The sequence below is a fragment of the Aptenodytes forsteri genome, unplaced genomic scaffold, assembly GCF_000699145.1.
Source record: "Aptenodytes forsteri isolate BGI_AS27 unplaced genomic scaffold, ASM69914v1 Scaffold95, whole genome shotgun sequence".
Classification (NCBI taxonomy): domain Eukaryota; kingdom Metazoa; phylum Chordata; class Aves; order Sphenisciformes; family Spheniscidae; genus Aptenodytes; species Aptenodytes forsteri.
Window position 1 is genome coordinate 750,894 of NW_008794624.1, and position 21,332 is coordinate 772,225.

The window sequence follows — 21,332 nt, forward strand, 5'->3', positions numbered from 1 at the left end:
TATTATTATTATTATATTATTATTATTGTTATTATTTTATTTCAATTATTAAACTGTTTTTATCTCAACCCACGAGTTTTTCTCACTTCTACTCTTCCAATTCTCTCCCGCATCCCACCAGGGGAGGGGAATGAGCGAGCGGCTGGGTGGTACTCAGTTGCCGACTGAGGTTAAACCACGACAGGTATATAACCACGAGACTGCATGTTGAAAATGCCTTGGGGTCTGATTTCTTCAAAGTTTCACTGAATCCTACACAGATTTTTTTACATCACTGTGAAAAAAAAATTCAAACAAAATAACCAACGTTGCTTTTCTATAGCAAATGGAATTGTTAAAATGTAATAGATTAATTTCTGTCTTGTGAAATTGAGAAACCAAAGCAACCCTGAGATTTGTAATCTCTCCATCAAAGATTGCATCTTGCTCTCAGGAAAAAAAGAACATGCATGGATTTCAAGGGAAAAATAGTGAATAAGGGATATTTTCTGAGACCTGGTAAAAATGAACTATGTATAAAACTCCTTAAGGCCTTTTATTACCTAAAATAAAGTACAGCAATCTGAAAGGATGACTTTCAGAGAAACATTTTAAGTGATTAGACTGTGCTGCTCAGTGGGGGACGGAGATGATGTTGTTCTGATGTGCTGTCACATAGTAAGTGATTGAGGTATGGAGGTAATAAACCCTGGGCTTAAAAGTTTATATTGGAAGGAAGAAGTGAGACGAGGCAAAGCAAAATCTGATATGCAAAGGGAAAGTCTGGCTTAACTCTTCTGGATGAAATTAATCTTGGGACACAGATCAAGGTGATTCTTGAATGCCTTTTTGATCAGCAGTGACAGGGACATCTGCACAAGAGAAGGGCATGTTCAACATGACACATGATCGTGCTGGTAAATACTGGATGCTCTTGTTATCCTTGAACACGAGACTTCACAAAAATGAAAACAGGAGTCTCTATGGAGAACTTGATTTGTATTTTATAATATATCTAATTCAACACTGACCTAAGTAAATGCATCAATTTGTGGCTCATTTAAACCAGTGAAGAATATTAGCTGTAGGTTTTCATTGTTTCAGATGTAGAAAGAAAAATTTAAAGATGTGAAAAGAAGCAGACCTCTTCACAGAGAAGCAGAGCTTTCTTTTAACAAGACATTATAGAGCAAAGGGTATACTGTTTTCTCCCTTGGCTTATTCAAATCAGAATTGCTCACTTCCATGAAAGTGATCTTGTTTGATGGCCTTGTATGCTCATTCACTTGGCTGAGTGAGTATATCCACCTGGTGGTAAACTGACCTCTGCCATCTTGTGCCTCAGTGCTCCTCAGCAGCTGGAGTGTTATAAACTCTGCGTGTGCAGACCTGCGCAAGCCTGCAAGGCAGGAATACAGTACCCAAGCTCAGCTGCAGCTGGTGATGTGGCAAAGCAACCATCTACATAGACTTTCAGCACCTGACTTGAGACTTGAGGGTTACTCCTTGTGGAAAAAATACCAGTTTACTCATGTCCTAAGCAAGGCTGATCTAAGAAGTGTTGGAAGATATAACATGTACCATAATGGTGCTACATTACCTTTCTTTTCCTTAAGGGATCAATCCTTTAAGAGGGAATTTTGCTGTGAGGAACACAGAACAGCAGGTTGTGTATTTTCATAGAATCATAGAATCATTTAGGTTGGAAAAGACCTTTAAGATCATCGAGTCCAACTGTAAACCTAACACTGCCAAGTCCACCACTAAACCATGTCCCTAAGTGCCACATCTACACATCAGTATGTTCTCTGTGTGTATGTTCAGTATGTACGGTGCACTAGAATTTGTGTATTTCATTTCTGCTTATTTTATGACAAACAACCTGAAATGCAGTATCCTGATCCAAAGAGCCAATGATGTGCTTTCAGTTTGGGTTAATTTTAATTGGACTAAGGAAAATGTAGAAAGATTAAATATAAAAGTGTCCATACAAGAGTGAGCAGATGGCCTCTCTCTGCTAATATCATCTTGTGGGCCCCAGTGACAATGAGGGAGATTTCTTGTGCAAAATCCTGGTTCTGCTGAAGTCAATGAGAGTTTTACCATTGACCCCGATGGGGACAGAATTTTACCTCTTAATGTTTATTAGATGCAGCAGGCAGAAAGCAGACTCATAGCTATAAAGGCTATGACATTTTATGGTTCTGACTCTGCAACCACTCAAGCACATGCTTAATTTTGCCACAGTAATAAAGTTAAGTGCCAGCTTAAGTGTTTTCAAGAAAGGGTCTCCTTTACACTTGAACAAGTCTATATTCTATCATAAATCAGGAATTGCCCCTCTTCCTCATCCCTCCCCTCCAAAAGAAAAGGATTCTGCATGTGATCATCAAATTCTTTCTACTTCACTCAAAAATAATTGCCATTTTTTTCAGTTTTTGTCAAAAAAAGCAAAGGGAGAGTAAGGAATGAGTACCTCAGCTGAAGTGGTGTTGCTCAGGTGACATTTGACTTAAAGCAAGTTACTCATTTCAAACAGATTCAAAAGGGAAATTTCTGTTTCCAACAATTCATTATAAGTATCTCAGACAATGGCCTTTTCCTTAGAAAAAAATGAAGACTTTGCACAACACTTTACAGCCAAAATATTTTTCATTAAGTTTTTGAACTATCCTGTACAACACTAGCCTTGTTCTTCATATCAGGGCAAATCCTGCTCCTTTTGTAGATAGCAGCATCTGTGTATTTATTTCCACTTAATCTTAACCAAAGCACATGAGGAGTGTAGCAGAGTGGAAGCACAAGGAGAGACATTTAAGCTAGATGAATTCAGACCTGAAATCAAGCATAAAATTTTAGTGGGATAGCACTTAACCAGTGGAATAACTTACCTTAGGATTTATGACTGGATGCTTCCCCATTATTACCAATCTTTATGTCAGGAGTAGATGCCTTTGTGAAACAAATGCTCCGGCTTAAACAGACTCATAGGTTCATAGCAAATTGTGCTGAGTCAACCTCTTTCAGTCTATCCCCCTGCCTCAAGCCAAATAATTTGTACCCATATTATTCCTATCACTAATACCATCTTCAGTGATGTGCTTTATAGTCTTCCTGGGGAACCTGTTCCAGAACTGAATTGCTGTTATTGCAGGAAAACCATTCCTTTTTTGTATCAAAGCTACTCAGTCAGCCCATGTTTTTCTTGAAGAGCCATGCCCAAACCTGAGTACAGTACTTCAGCTGAAGTCTTTCCAGTGCTGAATAGGTAAGAAGGATGACTTCATATCATTTATGGGGATGAAGTAGTCCTTCCGCTTGGTAGTAATAAGGCTGGTCTTGATGCAGGGATCTATGGATGGGGGTCTTTGGTGTGTATTATACTGAAGGGCCAACTAGATGGTCATGGAAGTCGTTCCTGGTTTTAAATCTAAGAAAGAGAATGTGGATGATGAGTGTACAATAAATTCTTTCACGGGTTCTGTTCTTACACTAATTTGTTTTATTTACATCGTGGTTGATAATAATAGAGGAAGTAGTCCACTGGGTAGGGGGGATGATGAGTCAGTTTTAGACTCATCAGGAACCCAAGCAGATGCTGTACTTCTGTTTGATTTAGTGCACTTGCCCCTTCACCCTATCTGGTCTTCCCAGAACTGTGGCAATGTGGCTGGGTTGGAAACTGGAAGAATGTATACAACAGAGTCAGTTGTATGAAAAAATGTAGCTTATGTGACAGCTGGGAGCCAATGACAAGCAGGATGCAGAGAGTGAAGGCTCATCATGGGGGCTGTGGCTGCATTTCCCTCACAGTTAGGAGAGCCTTAAGGGTGCACTTGCTTACTGCCTAGACCCCACCTCGTACTCCACCTAGGCCATCAGTTCTGGGTGGAATGATATCAGGCAAGATATCTTTTCCTGAGGAGCTTTCCAAAATGCCTCTGACAAGAGTGGATGTCACTTGCAGGCAGCCTGAGCTCTGGAGCAGTGTGCATTCCCGGTGCTATCCTAGCCGGCTCAGCACAGAAACAGCCAGAGGGATTGCTGGCTGTGAAACACAGTGAAGGAACAGCAGGAGAGTGTATGGGGCGCCTGGAAGAGACTGTGTCAGAAGAGGAAGGTGATGGTATTCAAAACAAGGTGTATGGGGGGCAACAGGAGACTCAAGAGGTGGAAGGGAACATGGCGTGAAGAATATTTCTTCACCCTCCCAGCTGTACTTTCCAGGAGTCTGGAAAGCACTGGGGGAAGGAAGGATTGGGGGCTGGTCTGGCCGGCCCGTGGGTAAGAAAATACGAGAGCCCCAGAGTTTAGCTCTGGTAATTACTGTTTCTCATGAGCTTCTGGGTTACAATAATGGAAGTTTTACAATGCTGTTGAGCTGTGCGTTGAAAAAACAATCCTTCAGCTTTCAACTAATTTAGTTACCATCTGTAAGCTGTTTAGGTAATAACTCCCCTCATTTCACTTTCCCCATTTAATTTTGCTATGTATGCCTTTTCTTCATTACACCTCCTACATATGCATCTGTACGGGCATAGAGTAGCACATAGGTGTGTAACTCAGGATTTTCCGTAGAACTGGAAAACACAATTGTCACTGATGTGCTTTGTGGGCAGAACGGGATAATGCTAGATTACAGTAGCCCATCCACAGACTGTAGGCATTTTGCTGTAGGGACCTGTGGTCTGTTACTCATACCAGTGTATTTTAGACAGACACAGAAAGTGTGAAATACATAAATAAAAAGTGCTTTATCCTACAAAACTCCAACACTGGTGTTTGTATAGGTGTCTGAGTTTTATTTTGTGCCTTCTGTACAAAACTGAATTCACTGTTGGATTTCAGATTTCAAAGTTAACATATTAAAGTTGTCCTTAGTTCACCCAGGTCCAGCTAAGTATTGCATCTCATATGATTCATAAGATTTCCCTGGAACCCAGGGACATATCAGTTGTTGTGGCAAGGCACAGTGAGGTGAGTTAATTAATAGCATTCCAGCATATCCTGGGCTTTATTGGCTAGTATTGAAGAATCCCAGAAGAAGGAAAGCACTGTAATTGTGCCAGATCCATCCTGTGTTTCCTATAGTTTCGTTCTTTAATTTTTTTCACATACATTATATTGTCTCGATGCCAGTGCTCATGGTCTCTGAAATTAAAAGCATTCCTCATAAAGGGGATTATGAGATTAAAAATATTGCTCATAAAGAACACATTGATCCTCACTGGGAGGATGATAGACATAAAAACATCAAATTACTGATGTCACCAAATAAAACTAATTTAGGAGATAGTGCATTTTTAAAGAAATAGTGGGGATGTGTTAGATTTACAAACTGCAAGAACTTTCCTTCCCAGTATGCTCATTCTTCATTTATCATTTTATAATAAGAAAACCCCTTAAACTTAAAGTTAGTCTCATACAAATGTCACTTGCTAGCTTTCTTGCTAATCCAGAGGAAATATTATCCTAGTGGTCCCTGAGGTCCAATGTCTAGGTGTTGGATACATGATAAACTTACTTGAAGCTTTCTTAGTGAGATATAGTCCTCTGGAGACAGCTGTGGATTTAATTTTTCAAGCTTTAGTACAACCTAACCCCTTAAAAATAAGATTTAAGTTTCCCTTGTCAGGTCACTTAAGAGTTTCTTCTTTTATTTTACTCTTTTTTTTTTCCTCCTCTGCTACTTGCTTAGACTTCTAATCCCCAGCCTCTGGAGGAAACATTTAACCATCTTGAACTTTTCATGTCTTGATTATTTTTTGGTTCCAAAGGACAACACACATACACTTGGCTTCTGAATGGTGCTAGTCCGAGAGCTCAGACAGAAAGTGTTTATGCAAATCAAATAGTTTCTAGTCTTGATTATTTAAGTTTCTACTTTCAGTTCTGAACAAAGGTGGTTTTTGCGAATTTTGAGCCACTCCTCTGTGTAAGAGCAGTATTTCACAAGAGGAGGTGTGTTTATAGTCTCTGCAATCCATGTTCCTGTGTGTTTATGCTGTCCAGGACTTGGGCTTAATCTAGTTTTCTTGCCCCTTGATACTTATCACTTAGTTTTCCAGAAACTGAGTTTAATGTTCCAAGGCATGCACAGGATTTAACTGCATAGTTCCTGGTATTGTGAAACTCCACACAACTCGGCAACAAGTTAAAGATGAAGGCTATCCAAGCCAGCAATGTCACAGATACACTGTATCTGAAATGCAAGGGTAGTATACCCATGATACTCTTACTGATCCAGTAAAAATGCTGCTTACAGCTCCTGACCCCCTCTAATTTCCCTGGTGTGCAACCCCCGCCAGCTTCTGCCAGACCGTTTCTTCTCAGGAGCTAAAGGTGGAAGAGGCCTTCCAAGGTCACTTGTCAGATTTGTTCCCTACAGTCAACTTTTCTTTTTTCCTTTCAGCTTGTTTTCCTTTGGCTTTCTCAGGAAATTAGTTTTATCTTGCCTTACCTATCCATGCATTCATCAGGTCTCTTCTTCCTCCCTCTAATAACTTCATGACATGTTGGCCAAGTGCGATCACCATTGAAAGATGTGTGCAGAGTTTGAAAGTTAATTAAGTTTCTAGAGGTTTGTGTGCTCTGGCTGCCAGGTAGATGAGAGAGACCCATGATAGGGACTGCACTGAGGGAGAGTTAAGCAGAGTTCAGCTCTTTGGCAGCAGCAAGGGGTCAGTCACTCTGTGCACACTAGCCAGACAGACAGACAGCACAGATGAACGGGCTGGCCAAGCTGTCCCAGAGCAGCTCCAGACTGGCTGCAGCCCAGGCAGTTTCTTGTCCAGGGTGGATCTTTCACAATAGATGGCAAGTCGGAGGAGGCATGGCGGTTATTTCAGGTAGAAGCAGTAAGACACAAATCTAAAAGAAACTAAGCGTCATGTTGCTCTATAGCTTACAGAACAATACATTTTCCGGTCTAGTTTTAACTGCCCTAACAAAAAGGATGTTCTCCACCACTGCTGTGAAATAAGCTGCTGTACCAGATCAGGGAAATGCCAATCTTATGTTTGCCATCCTAGCCAACAGCAGGGAGGTGTCCACAGAGCTCCAGATCTGAAAGCCTGGATCTTTACATCTCAACCTCTCTAATAAGAGAGGCATATTGCAGAAGGTTAAATGATCTCTCCAACCCATGGTCTGCCCACATCACTTCTTTCTACAGATCTGTTGTTATCCATTGCACTCTCTGCTTCCTCAGGTTGGAGTTTCTGTTTTGTCATAATATTCACACTCCAGAGAAAGGTTGTCCCCTCCTGGCATCACCACTCTCATGTCCCGTCACATCACTAGCATGTGCCCTCCTATGCCCAGGATGGGAGCCTTCCTGCCTGGGCCTTTTAAGAGTTCAGGAAAATACCTGGTCTGGCTCTGTGCGGGAGCAGTGTGTAAGTGCTAAGAACCAGCCAAAGCACATTTCCTAGCTAATGGATTTGGACTGTTTCCCTAGGCATTGCTGCTGTTTGCTGTCAGAGACAAGATAACTGGGCAGGATGCTTTTTGGTCTGAGCAGATGGGTCAGTCATATGCCTTAGGTAGGATGGATCCAGCTGAGAGGAAGTGGAACGGCATGTTTTTCTGGCAGTGCTGTGTACAGAAGGAGCTTTGATGGTGTGAGTTGCCATCTTTCTTTTGCTTTGGAATTGAAAATAAAGGCTTGAGAGACTTGCTACCTTTACTGCATTTCTGGCAGTTGCGTGCCAGAGCTGAAAGAGATTAAGACTAATTTATCTCCCACTTGCCCAGTTCTCCCACAGGCTTTTCTGTATTGCTTTTTGTGCTGTTTCTTAAGTGTGCAACATCCTCTTTATCCTGGCTCACCAAACCACTATCCCCTCTGGTCACTCCTTAAAAGTCTCTTATGTGCAGTCCACAATGGCTGAGACAGCCAGTTTCCAGATCCCCTTCCTCCTTGGTTAAAGAGCTGTGCCTGCATTCTTAAACACAGAGCTATGGGGGGATGTGAACTATGCACACACGCACGCACAAGGCTACAGCTAACTTGATCCTGCATTTTCCAAAACCCACAAACCCTGCTGCTCGGCCAGAAGGAGATTTTTGTTAGCTTTCACCTAGAAAAGAAGCTTTATCATGCGCTTGAGCCAACAGAGGGCAATATATGCAAAATTCAATATTGAGAAGAAATGCTTTTAAAAGACAACTCTAAGCAGCCCAGCCCTTACTGTATCTGGAGTCACATATCACAGTGAAAGGCAGCATTCCACACTGGACCTAAAACCTTCTCAGGCTCCATCAATTAAACCACCACATATGGGGTGGAAGAGACTCAGCAAGGAACTCTCACTAGGGTTCAATGAAAACCAGATGTTGTGGGCAGAGCTGTCATGCTTCTTATCAAGAACAACAGAGCAGCCCCTGCTGCAGTTTCATCAGGAACCCTGCCCTTCCTTTCCTTCAGCCCCAGCACTACTGAGAGTCCCTAACCAGAACCAAATAAAATCCTCACAGCCAAAGCATGCAGGAGTGCTCCCCAAATATCACTATTTACATTAGCATACTGTTTATGGATCTCCAAATCAGGGTCCCGCTGTGACTGTCGCCGTGCTTGAGACATGATGAGACAGGCTCCCACTCCTACCTAAGAGTGGCTTCACTCACTCCCTTAAATATGTAATTTAGTGTTGGCTCCAGAGCTAGAAGGATTAGGGGGAAAGAACTGTGTATTCCCTCCATAGGGATAAAGCTCTGGCCAATTTCATTTACATGAATTATAATGTATTTACCCATAGGGCTCACATGCTGTGTTTTGTTGCTTTAGATGGAATTCCAGATTGCTAAATTCCAATTGTATAAATGATAACAGATTGCTGCTGTGACTGCACCCATGAAAGCGCACAGGAATTGTGCAGGATATGCCCTGAAGGGCGTGAGTCATCTTGACCTACAGGCAGTGAACTCTGCTTTGGAAATGTCGTTCAAAGCCAGGGTTTCTCATGAGAGATCAGAAGTCCTATCCCAAGGTTGGGTCTTTGCCCAAGGACCTGTTTTCCTCTGCATTTCCTTGGGTCCTTTTGCCACAGGGTGATTTTGCAAGACTGACTAGTCTACTGGTGACAACAACATTATTATTGTTTGCACTTGTAAATGATATGCTGAAACCAAATTTACCTAAATTTAATTACAAATAAACAAATAAAGAAGTGGAAGAAGGGAAATAACCCTGCAAACAAAACAAAACGTTTTGTTTGGCCTGACACAGAAATTTTTTTTCAGATGAGAAAAGAGAAATATTTCAGTTTCTCGTCAACCCAAACCACTCTTTTTTCTCAATTCCACACTCAACTCAAACCCAAATTATTTTCACAGTAATACTTCTGAAGACTGCTGAGTCTAATTGGACCCATGAGCAGAGTTTAGGTGGGTAAGGATTGTGACTAAGAGTTCTGGACTTCAACAAGTCAGACAATTAGTGCATCCATTGTCATATTACTATTTCCCAGCTTGACACCCAGACACTGGCATACACTGTTGCTCTGTTGCCTTTCTGGCTGCAGCAAAGTCAGTTGTAAAGGTTACCACCTGCCATCCAACCTGCAGCTGTTCTTCACTGTCCTCATAACTGCACGTGTTCTCTCTGCCTGTGCCTCTTCTATCAACATGATCCTGTAGTTTTCAGGAACTTTTAAAAACTTATTGTCAAAGATAAAACAAAAATTACTTGCTTTAACCACATCTATTCCTGACAGCATATGCCAGGCGTGAGCATGAGGGAGAAGAATTAATATAGAGGCCTTTTTAAGATAAAGAGACATCTTACAGCAATCTTGATAGCTTGTCCGTGTGGAAATCAGATTGCATACCAGGTGTTTTGTAAGCAGAACACAGTAATTTAAAGGCAAAATTGACCCTTTGTGACCTGCATGATATGTGGAGCTAGTGCACATGTTCTTCTTTTTCTCTTCTGTGCAGCTGATGTGTTTCAGAAGTAGCGTGTACATGTCAGATCTGCAGAGACAGGTAGTTACCTACTAATATAAAAGTAAGTCCAACTTCTCTTTAAATACCCTGATGCTCCAACAAACAAATCTGCCTTGGACCTTGCAGTGGCTCATCATAAGCTGTCTAATACCTTATTTTAAACCTGCTACCATCAAGCAGAGATCAGCTGTAGGTATTTTAACAAGAAGCTGCTCTAGCTGATCCTTCATTTTAATCTGTGATAAACCTGATGTCCTGGAACTGCCTGATCTCATGGGGAGGAAGAAGACACTTGGAGGAACTATTTGTTTACCTACATAAACACAAACACATTCTTGTTTTAGACCAGAAGCTGTTCGAGGCAATGACTGTCATGCATTATGGCTGTGTCTACTGTTATTTTAGTGTAGGGCTTCAGTTTATCCAGAGGTCCAGATTCTCCAGTGTCCCTACTACCAACAAAAAAGCTGGCTTCAACTTCAGAAAGAGTCAAATGGCCGCTTGGGAAAGAAAACTAAAGTTGAGAAGTGGGTTTACTCACATTTCAGCAGTGATCCTACAAGTAGTATGGGTGCCATTGTGCTCATACTCATGCCCCACACTTCTTGTTAATGGATATGTAGGATATATAATAGTGCTTAAATTGTTTGCAGCTTCTGGGTAGACCGATACTACTCCTGTTCAGAATATGGGGTTAGGAGACAGCGCGAAGCAGTTGTGAGTTGTTCTTAGCACAAGACATTAAGATGCTGCTGTTGACAAATAGGCAGAGAATATAGCATCCACTTTTTGAAAAAACATGCTATTTCTGTGGCCTTTTTCAGGCACTTCTGGGCACAAATCTATGTTTCTGCCTAACCTTTGACAGCAATAGGAAGTGCTTTGAAAGTGCTTTAAAAGGCTTGATGCTGTTGTGATTCACTTAGCTGCACTAGTATCTGAGGACTAAGTGTGTGTTCACAGTAACTCTTAGATTATAGAGCTGTTTCTAACAGGGACTTAGTCTTGATCACATGCAAACAGAATAAATAGAATTAGTGTTTATGCAGCCTTCTGTAGATCTTCACTCTTTTTGTGTGGGGCGGGACTACTGTGAGTCAAACCCACCACTAATTTATCAAAAAGAGTTATAACCAACATTCAGCCTGAAAAACTAATCCTGTGAACTGTTGTTTCTGACATATTTGTGATGGATGGTTGAGAATGGTACCTTGGAAAGAGAGGTGCAGATGCACCTGTGCCCATCCCTCCTTATGGGTTTTATGGTGTCTCAGAAGAGCAAAACTCACTTTGCTGAGTGACACCAGGATGAGACCTGTCTCTCTACCCCATCTACTGTTTTGATGCAAGCTTTGAAGTAGTTCTGGGATTTGTTCGACATAGATAGGTTTAAATGTTGCTTGGTGATGGGGTAATAAAAGTCATAGAGACATATACAACATGAGTGCACGTCTTTTTTCCTAACGAAAGCGGGCTAGGAGTACGTTACAAGAAGATCACTAGCAGGGCATTAAAATGATAGGCAGTGACTCTGAAATATGCCCTGTTTCCCATGTGTAATTCACTGTCGTAACTGGCCATATTCTCAGAGGGTGTAAATTGATAGAGCTTCACTGGAGTCACAGTCGCTAGGGCACTTTGTAGGCAGCGGGGAACCCAAATGTGCTGCTCCAAAGAGAAAGTTAAGCCCCCCTTGTGCACAGAAGGCTGGAGAAACTGCCCTTTTCTGCCTTTGCACTTCACATCCTCCTAGCGAATGTAAAAGCCCAGGTCCCCATGGACCATATGAGTGTCAAAGCTATGGGGAGCCCTGGGGCTGTGGTCCCAGCACCCTCCACAGTGCTGTCCCAGGGTTTAACTTCACTAGGACACATGAGGGCTTAGGTTTCATGCTTGGAGTCACTGCTATCTCTAAGCAGAGGGGTCATTTTGCTACACAATGGGCATTGCCAAAACTACAGCCATGACAAATGTGAAACATGGTGTCAAATGCAGAATGGGTGGGCTCTGAGTTCCTAGGGGTGTCTTTTGTCGGTGACAAAGTGAGCTTGTGCAACATCTTTCCAAAGCATTAACATGCTGTCTTGATGCATCCGTCCCTGGCGCACTAACTGGCAAGTGGCTGAAAATAGATAAGCAAAGAGAAAGGGCCAGATTTGTGAGAAAAACAAGAGATACACCAGGATTGTGTCTGGGCCCAGATATTTCAAAATTAGTTGGAGAGAACCTGATGCTTCTCTGATAGATACATAACCAGGAAGAAATTTGAGACAGTTATTTCAAGGAATGGCTGAAATTTCTAAGGCTGCATGAACAACATCGCGCTCTGTTCAAGGAAGGGCTCAGACTGTGGTGCAGTGGCATCAGAGCTATCTAACCACTGCCATGATCCCACTCTCCCCACCCCATCCTCAGCTGCCCACTTCTGCCTCCCTTCTTGCACTTTTCTGGCAATTGTAAGTTTTGCACTGAGCTGGTTTGCAGTGCTAACTAGACAGAAAAAGCCAACTGATGTAGCAAGCTGAAATGTCTCAGCAGAGACCCCAACAGTGGGAACGCATGAGCAGGGAGGGATGGGAGCATAGAAACATATCTTCCAGTACTTAGATTACCTTTGGCTGTCATGGAATCACCTCCAGCACACCTCTCTAACAGGATACAGGGAGGACATCTGCACGATTGATAAGGCCGCTGTGTATCGTGGCTGTATGGCTACCTCCTCCCCACCGCCATCCCAACTGGCTGTTCCAGCCCCTGTATTGTAGCACATGACAAATTCCCTTATGTCAGCTGCAGGCTGGATTGGGGAACTGATCCCACTTGAAAGAAAATAAGTATATTTTTCTGAATAAGATTTATTCACTGATCTGTTCACCAACATGTTTGCACAATCATGTAGACTGGAACAGCTGGGGGAGCAGCATGCCAATGAAGTTAGGTGAGAATGAGTAGTACAGGATGGTAGTTGAGGAAACAAGAAAGGCAGTAATACCCAGGGATGGTTTTGCCCCTAAATACTTTTAATAAGTAATACCAAAGCAGAGATACAAAGATTGACTCCTCCAAGGAAGCAAGTCATGTTGGAAAATATGCTTTAATTGATGCATTGCTAAATGCTGCTTAGCATCATCTGTAGCCAAATTACTAGCGATTTTCCTTGGTGGAGGCTAGGTCTTCTTTGTTCTGCTCTCAGAATCTTGATCAGATGTTTGTCAGGAGTTGCAGTGCTGCTCAGGACATATGGCAGCCCTTTTGTATTGAAAACATCCAACTTTCTGATCATGTGTTGCTGTGTTATAGTGTGCTTACACTGCAGGCAGCTGGAATAAACAGCTTGGAAAGGGGAAACCCTTATGGGCACAATGTGTGGAGGTCAGTGCAATCAGTACAAAGCCCCCATCCACTTGCTGGGTACCTTTGCAACTCAGGAGGCTTGAAGCTGTACCACACCGAGTGCCTGAACTACCAAGGGGCAAACAAGGTTTTGAAGCAGTACCTGTCTCTCCTTGTCCCTTGAGGGCCTGATCCTCCTCTGGGATGGGACATACTTATGATGTACAGCCCCCTTCAGCAGCTTAGCATTCTCCATCCTAGAAGCACTTCAGCTTCTCACTCTACTCCTCCTCTTCTATAATTTTGCCCGCTGTAGTGGCCTGAACCTCCTTCTCTTTTCCAGCGGATGTATTTGTCTAAGTTTGTTAATGGGCAGTTTATCGCCCTTTGTTCTTCTGTGTATTTTGTTAGCTAAAGCAAAAAGCTCTTACCCTTCCCTGGCTTTACCATTCCTGTGTTCCCAGACAGGAATTTCTTCCAGCTAGCCTCTGCTGATGAGATAGTCTGTACCATTTAAACAGATTAAATGAACCCGGGCAGATTGTAGTGCACAGAGAGTGTCTTGTCCTGCCATACACAGTGGCAAAGCATGAAGTTGAATCTGTTGCTTTCTCTTTGCTTGCTATAATCACAGTTTATTAGGACACACAGTTTGTGTAGAGGCATGCCCATGTTCTGTCTTCTGGCCTTCCTCTTGGGATGCCCTGGACTGAAAAACAAATAGCGAGGGAGAGACAGAGAAGCAAAATCACCCTGTGAGATATAAAAGAGGGAGACGGGAGATCCTGGATAATATCTGAGTTCCTTTGAAGTGAAGGCTGAATAGATTAGGAAAAGTGTAATTGAATTAAAGCCACTCTTTTTTAGAGTAGATATACTTTTACCCTGGCTAAGCAATTTCCTGGTTGAGTTTTTTATCACTTCCCAGCACCTGCTCATTTCAGAGGGCGACACTCCAGAGATTACTCTGAGCCAGTGCCAACAGCCAGCATTTCTCACTCCCCTCTCGCCCGCCTCCACCGCCTGCACTGCTCTAGACACACACCCTGATATAGAATGACAGCACATTGCCACAATTTAAATGACGCTGCCTCTGCCTCTTCGGAAGGACCAGTCCTCCAGAGAGCACCAGCCACAGCAACTGTCCACCCTTGCAAAAAACGTCTTCATCATGGCGTATAAAGCAGCACATTTGGCCTTTAAGTCACGCTGGCACAAGACAGACGAAGAACTCTGTCGGCACAGTATGTCCTTTGTCTTGCATAAGGCGATCCGAAATGACTTCTTTCAGAGTTACCTTTATCTGCTGGAAAAGCTTCCCCTGGGTGAGTAGCTGGTGGGCAGGAGCGTCTGTGTGCGTGTGTGACCATGCTCTGGAAAGACGTATCATGTTAGATGGTAGAGCGCAGACACATTAATGACAGTAAGTAGTAGTTTGAGAAGCCCGGCTAGAGAGACTGCAGTGCTAGCTAAACCATTCAGTAGTCTCTCTCTCAGCTCCCTCTAATTCAGTACCCTTTTGTTTTACCTAAATACTCCACAGATTATTAGAAGGGGGCAAGAGAAAGACCACAAGAGTGAAAGAAAGTTTGGTTTCTGGCTAATGGTTCCTCTTTTTGTCACAGTTTAAGTAAAACATGCATTGACCTGTTTGGAACTTGGAAGGACAAATGCAAAACTAGCAGAGCTGACAGGCCTTACTTTCTGTTGCCTAATACCTGTTTTGTTGTCATTCAGTGTGTCCTTAGCCTTGTCATTTGTATTGTTTTGGACAAGTGATTGAAAGATAATGATTTTTGAATTCTTTTTTCAAGAGCCTTTGTAATCCCAATCTCTGCAGCAGGCTGTCTAACCTACTCTTTGTAATCTGGGAGGAAAATGCTTCCAAAATATTTGTTTATAGCCAAATTTCAGTGAAAGCCTCTGGTACAGGATGCTAAGACATTTCTTTTTAGATGCAGAAAATGAATTTTCATTTCTTATGAAAATTTGACCCTGAATAAGAAACAAAATTTCCCCAGGGCAACATAGCTAAAAAGTAGATTTGACTTGAGTCTGTATTACATTAGCATGTCACTTTTTAAGCAGAATTATTCAGCCTCCACTCAACGTTAGAACTGTAGGAATTTAAGATGGAAAGGATGTGTCTGTGCAACTACTCTTCACAGTGAATTCTTGAGGGCTCCTTCCTAATTGAATGATCCATTTAGGCAAGTGGATTATCTTACCTGATTGTGTGAAACTATACAGACCACAGTGAGAACTCTCCTCAAAATGGTAGAATTCATGAGTCCTGTAAAGAGAAAAAGCATTTCTGTGTTATCTTAGTATTTTGATGTGGCTTTTCAAATGCAGCAATATCTGCAGCTATTTAAAATGAAACATGGAAGATAAATACTCCTATTCCTAGTGGTAGGTAGCTGTGAACGATGGAAAGGAAGGAAAGACGGAAAGGAAGGAAAGTCAATTATAGGTCGATGGAATCTCAAGAAGTCTATGAAAATATTATTCTTTCATTTGTTTTGAAAATAAACACAACGTATTAGAAACTGAGCAGGATTTCCTACAGTGTTAACTGTTAATGTAAGTACTAATAGATCATTTTAAGGCTAGAAGGTACCATTATGAACATCTAGCTTAGAATTTAATGTAAAAGTTCCTGCATCATGTTTGTAACTTATGACTGGGTCACAGTATATATTTATGAAGACAAAAATACCTTGGTGTAAGGGCTGCAGATGACTGAGAATCCATCAGTCCATCATTAAACTGTTTCCAGGCCTAATTGCTTCACTCTTATAAAACTATATTTTATTTCTTGTCTGAATTTTATTTGAATTTCCATTCCCAGCCAACAAGCTCTGTAGTCCTATCAGACTAAAGATCCCTTCTGCCAGGCTTTTCATGATCTGAATCATTAAAACTTCACTAAAGAGCTCACAAGCTTATTGTCAGCCTATCCAAATTAGTTTGACTCCATGGAAAAGGTACTGTGAGTCCAGCCTTCATGTGAACATGCAGTATGTTTGTTACTCCTTGGTTATTGTCATGAAGTAAAAGTGTGCATAAGGACAGGTACTGTGGGGTAGCTCGTGCGCTGTGAATACACATGCAAGAAACTTCACAGCATGCTAGATGTCATGGTCTGGATGGGTGGACAATCAGATGGGTAAAAAGTGGTTGGGTGATTGGGCTCAGAAAGTCGTGGTCAGATCTTGAGTTCAGTCGAGTAGCGGAAGGGTCTGTCCTGGGACCTATCCTGTTTAACATCTTTATCAATAACCTGGAGGAGGTGAAGGACTGCTTGCTCATTACATTTGCAGATTGCAGCCAACTGGCAGGACTTGTCCGCAAGTTCTAGGTCAGGACTGCCATCCAGAGGCACCTAAATAGGCTGGAGGAAAGAGACAGTGGGAACCCAGTGAAATTCAAATTCACTGAAATTCAAAGGCAAATAAATGACAAGTCCTGCACCTGGAGAGGAAGAACCTTTGGCAACACCACCACCAGCTGGGCAGTGGCTGGCCGGGGAGCAGCCCTGCTTATAGGGTTTTGGTAGACAGCAACTGAACGTGAACCAGCAGTGTGTCCTGGCAGCAAAGGCGGCCAACAGTATGCTGAGATGTATTAACAAAAGCATGGCTAGTTGATCGAGGGAAGTGATTATCCCCTTTTATGCAGCAGTCATTAGACCATATGCATGGAGTCTTGAACTCCCAATACAGGAAATGACATGGAGTGATTTGGATGACCTCCAAGGTGGTGAGGGAACTGGAGCACATGCCCTGTGAAGAGAGACTAAGGTAATGGGGCGTGTTCAGCCAGAAGAGACAGCTTCAGGGAGACCAAATATCAGCCTGCCGGTACCTACAAGAAGATCATGAAGAAGATGGAGCTGAGCTCTGCACAGTGGTGTGAAGCAGGAGGACAAGAGACAGTGGCCATAAATGGAAATAAAAGAAGTTCAGACTGGCTATAAGGGAAAACTCTTTCCCCGTGAGGACAGTCAGGCATTGGAACAGGTTGCCCAGCGAGTTCGTGCAATTCTCCATCACTGGAGGCTTTCAAAGCCTAGCTGAATAAAGTCCCGATGAACCTCATCTGACCTCGTGTCTGTCCCTGCTTTGAGCAGAAGTTTGGACTGGAGACCTCCTTAGGTCCCTTCCAACCTGGATTATCCTGTGATCCAGTGCTCTCTATGGTGGAGAGGACAGAATGTGGCAGGTCTGAACATCTCTGCAGAATGACGTTTTCCAGTTCAGTTCAGAGTGGAACTGAGCAGAAATGAACTGAACTTCTCAGGCTTCAAGACTAGATCCAGATATCTCTGTGTAAACAGTATTAAACAACTAAAGCAACACTAAGACTGTGACCCAGCAGGGTAGTTAAGCGTGTGCTTAACCCTAAGCATGAATAATCACACTGAAATCAAGCCTCACATTGAAACTTGCAGTGCAGCCCAGGGTCAGCAAGGTAGAAAGTTTGCTTCAAGCTATGCTAGCTCCACACTCCCCCCACTCCATTGCTAGGTTCAGTGGTAGAGCACTTAGGCATGTTTACCTATGAGCTGAGCATATCTGGTATCACAGCCTGTTAAGAGAAACATGTCACTTTTACAGTCCAGGGCAACATTTATAAATAAAAGACATGAGTAACTTTAGGCCCTGATCCAACAATGTACTTAAATGTGTGTGAATGCCCTTAAGCCCAGTGGACTTTAATGGAGCTATTCAGATGCTGGAAATTATGCATGTGTTTACATGGGCTGTGGGACTTGGTGCCAGTGGGGTGAGATCTGCAGTGGAAAACTCAGATGATGGGTCCAGAGAGACAAATATTCCCGTGTGTGAGGCATGTGTCTGTAAGTAAAATCTGCTTTGGGGATGGGCTGATGTTCATCCTCTATAAAACAGAATTTAAATGGTTCTCGGACCACAGTAGAGAGGTGAATTCTACCCTGCACCCAGATAACTATTTTTCAACTGATGCACAAAGCAGATGTTGCATTTAAAAGGGAATACTCAGCCAAACTGGAATTAGTTCAGTATCTTGCAGAAAGCAGTTGGAGCCACAAAATAATGTTCACAAATAAAAACTTCAAAAAAATTACTTGCAACATTTACTTTTGCCAGGGAAATGTAGCTGAGTGAACCCTGCAACCAAGAACTGTGAGACAGTCTACTGCAGGTTGGGACTGCACCCGGTGTTACGTATTAAGTGGTCCATTTCTCTAGAGATTTAGATCAGATGCACTGGGAAACAAAATTTTGAACTGATCCATAAGAAAATATTAGAGATAATGTTTTGGACTTTGCAGGGCAAAAGGGCTTAGGTAGATACTCTCTGTCTAGTCTAGGGGTTGGCATTCTGCTGTAGATCACCACTCTGCATCCAGACTGTGTTTGCAGCGACTGAAAATTATTAATGTCTCATGACTGTGGAGTGACCTTTAGGGAGCCAGTTCCTGTTCTCAGCCTGCTTTTGCAGTGGGTTTGTTTTAACCATCTCCACTTGGGGGACTTGCCAGCAGATTCAGCTGAGAGACCAAGTGTGTCATGAAAAAAAGTTTCTTCTTACTTTACTAGAAACTCATTTCTAACCTTAAACCTTACAAGTTACCTGCCTTAACACTGAAAACCCTGTCTGTGAGAGACAGCTGCCCCCCCCAACGTCTGAGAGACTTACAGCCTCCATCATCCTGTCCTGCCTATGCCCTACTTTACAAAGTTCATTGAAATCAGACTGTGTATCCATGACAGACCTCACAAGTATTTCATTTCCTGATGCACGAGATAGTCCCACATGGGTCATGGAAAGGGAGATGCCTCTGGCTAGACAGGTCCTGTGATGAGCGGGAGGCACGCTGGAGCAGAGCTGCAACACTAACTGCCACCAAGGACACGTGTGCCTCCCTGCACTTCTCTTTTGGGTTAGATTCCTGCAAGCTGGCAAACCTCCCTCTCCTTCTGGTCCTGCTGCTGGAGCCTGCATGCCAGGCACAGCTGCAAGGCAGATCAGAAGTGAGGTTGATTGGCTGTGTCTGGAAAATTGGGTTTTGCATTGGGAGAGTTGGCAGTGTTGCAAATTCATGAGAGGGAGGAGTAACACTGAGGGAGGAAGAGGTGGAAATCATCTGTATAGATCACACACTGCATGAGTGAGACTGTGGGTCCGCAGGAGAAGACTTTGGGTACAGTGCCACCCTTTACGTTAGTCTGTGTCTTTGCATGCCCTCAGGTGGGAGACTTGAATAAAAAGATCTTTGCAAAGTTTGATGCATAGAGAAGACCCTATGGATGCTGAGACCAGAGCTGATTTTGGGCTCTGGAGCCCCAGCTGGCCTGGGAGGAGTCGCAGTCAGCTGGTGTATGCGTGCAAGTCCCGGCAGGCATTCTGCAAGCCTGATACTGGTTCTGAGTGAGAAATCTGAGAACACACTACAGATCTGATATCCTGAGCAGCATATCGTCCCCATGTGTTGCCTCAGGTCAGACTCATGTTTTGACTAGAAGGACTCTGAATATTTTGTTGTTCATGCTGCCAGCTGCCTGCAACACCCTGTCCTAGTGTGCAGACAAATGCCTTTACCTTCAGTCTAGCAAAGCAGGATAAATTGCTGTCCCTTGATAGGTCCATTAAGCAAGCCCTAGAAATCATCACTGGACTCTTATATGAAAGATCTTGCAAAGCCAACATGCAGGGATTCAGTTCTGTTCACCAGACAGGCTGGCATCTGAAATAGAGAAAAAAGAGACACAGAGAAAACAAGATGGTGCTGTTCCCGGGGGAAGATGGAGATAGTTTACTGGAAGAATCACAGCCACTGGTGGAGTCTTTTTCCCAGGCTCTGGGAGCCACCCTGGCCAAGTTGTGCTGGGGATTGGCTGCTGCCCCCTTCGTATTAATTTCTTCAGCTAAATGGTTTCTTCTGAGTATGTGAATATAATCAGTGGAGTGTGTAAAACTCCCAGGTTTGACCCTTGCTGGGCTCAGTGCTTCTTGTGGTATAAATTTCTCAAGCATAACATAAATGTGTAATGGATTAAAGCTTTAATAGTATCCGTTCGGCAGTTGACTTAAGCAGGTGATGACAAGAGGGGCTGGTAATGCTGCTTTTGTTGGATGAAGGATATGCTGGGCATGCTGCTTATGTGTAACCCAATAGCACTATTCTGTTCCGAGTGGTCCTTGGTGGTAATTATTCCTCATCCTACTTCCTTTGTCCCCCCCTCATTTGCCTCCAAAATGTCATTCTCCTGCTGAGGATGGGCAGGCACACACTTATCATTCCCTGCTGAGCTTGCTTGCCCTCAATAAATACATTCCAGGCTTATATTCAGGGCCTCTGGCCTAGCTCTCATCCTCTGCGTGGAGGGCATAACTCCTGTTCCGCAGCCAGCGTAAGCAAGGCATGGCCTGTTCAGACCCTTCCCAGCAGCAACCGGCAGTGCTCCCATGGAATTTTAAAGATGCAGCGACAAAGCACTGCTCCCTGGTCCTTCTGTGTACACAGCCAGTGGGGAGCTCTCCCTTTCTGTTGTTATTAACCCAAAAGGTGTTTGCTGCTGGATCATTTCCAGTTCCTCAAGCACGCTGGGAATCTGCAGCAGAGCTGGTCTCACACTGCAAGGTGGTGCTCGCAAAGACTTCTTCCCAGTGTGACTCCATCCCTCCTTATTGCTTTGCTTTCATAGACAGGCTTGTAGTTGTATTTTTGTTGGGAGGTCTGCCTGGGAATAGCTGTGTGTTGTACACACAGGAAAATGCTTGGACACCTGTATGTGTGCATGAGATAGAATCATAGAATCATAGAATCATAGAATCATTAAGGTTGGAAAAGACCTCTAAGATCATCGAGTCCAACCGTTAACCCAACACCACCATGCCCACTAAAGCATGTCCCTAAATGCCTCATCTACATGTCTTCTAAATACTTCCAGGGATGGTGACTCAACCACTTCCGTGGGCAGCCTCTTCCAATGTTTAACCACTCTTTCAGTAAAGAAATTTTTCCTCATGCCCAATCTAAACCTCCCCTGGCGCAACTTGAGGCCATTTCCTCTTGTCCTATC

The 21,332-nt window shown here is 43.2% G+C and overlaps 1 protein-coding gene across 3 annotated transcripts in view; it reads left to right on the forward strand.

Annotated features, from left to right (window-relative positions):
- Positions 1 to 14,305: 14,305 nt before the first annotated feature.
- METTL11B (methyltransferase like 11B) overlaps positions 14,306 to 21,332 on the forward strand; it is a 21,157-nt gene continuing 14,130 nt past the window's right edge. For 2 of the 3 annotated variants that reach the window (XR_657286.2, XM_009273293.2), the window contains exon 1: positions 14,306 to 14,585. Coding sequence is in view for 2 of the 3 variants with exons in the window: in XM_009273293.2 (XP_009271568.1) it covers positions 14,342 to 14,585 (244 nt within the window). In the remaining variant the exon portion in view is untranslated. The remainder of the gene's footprint in view (positions 14,586 to 21,332) is intronic. The other variant, XM_019470497.1, reaches the window with a different exon arrangement.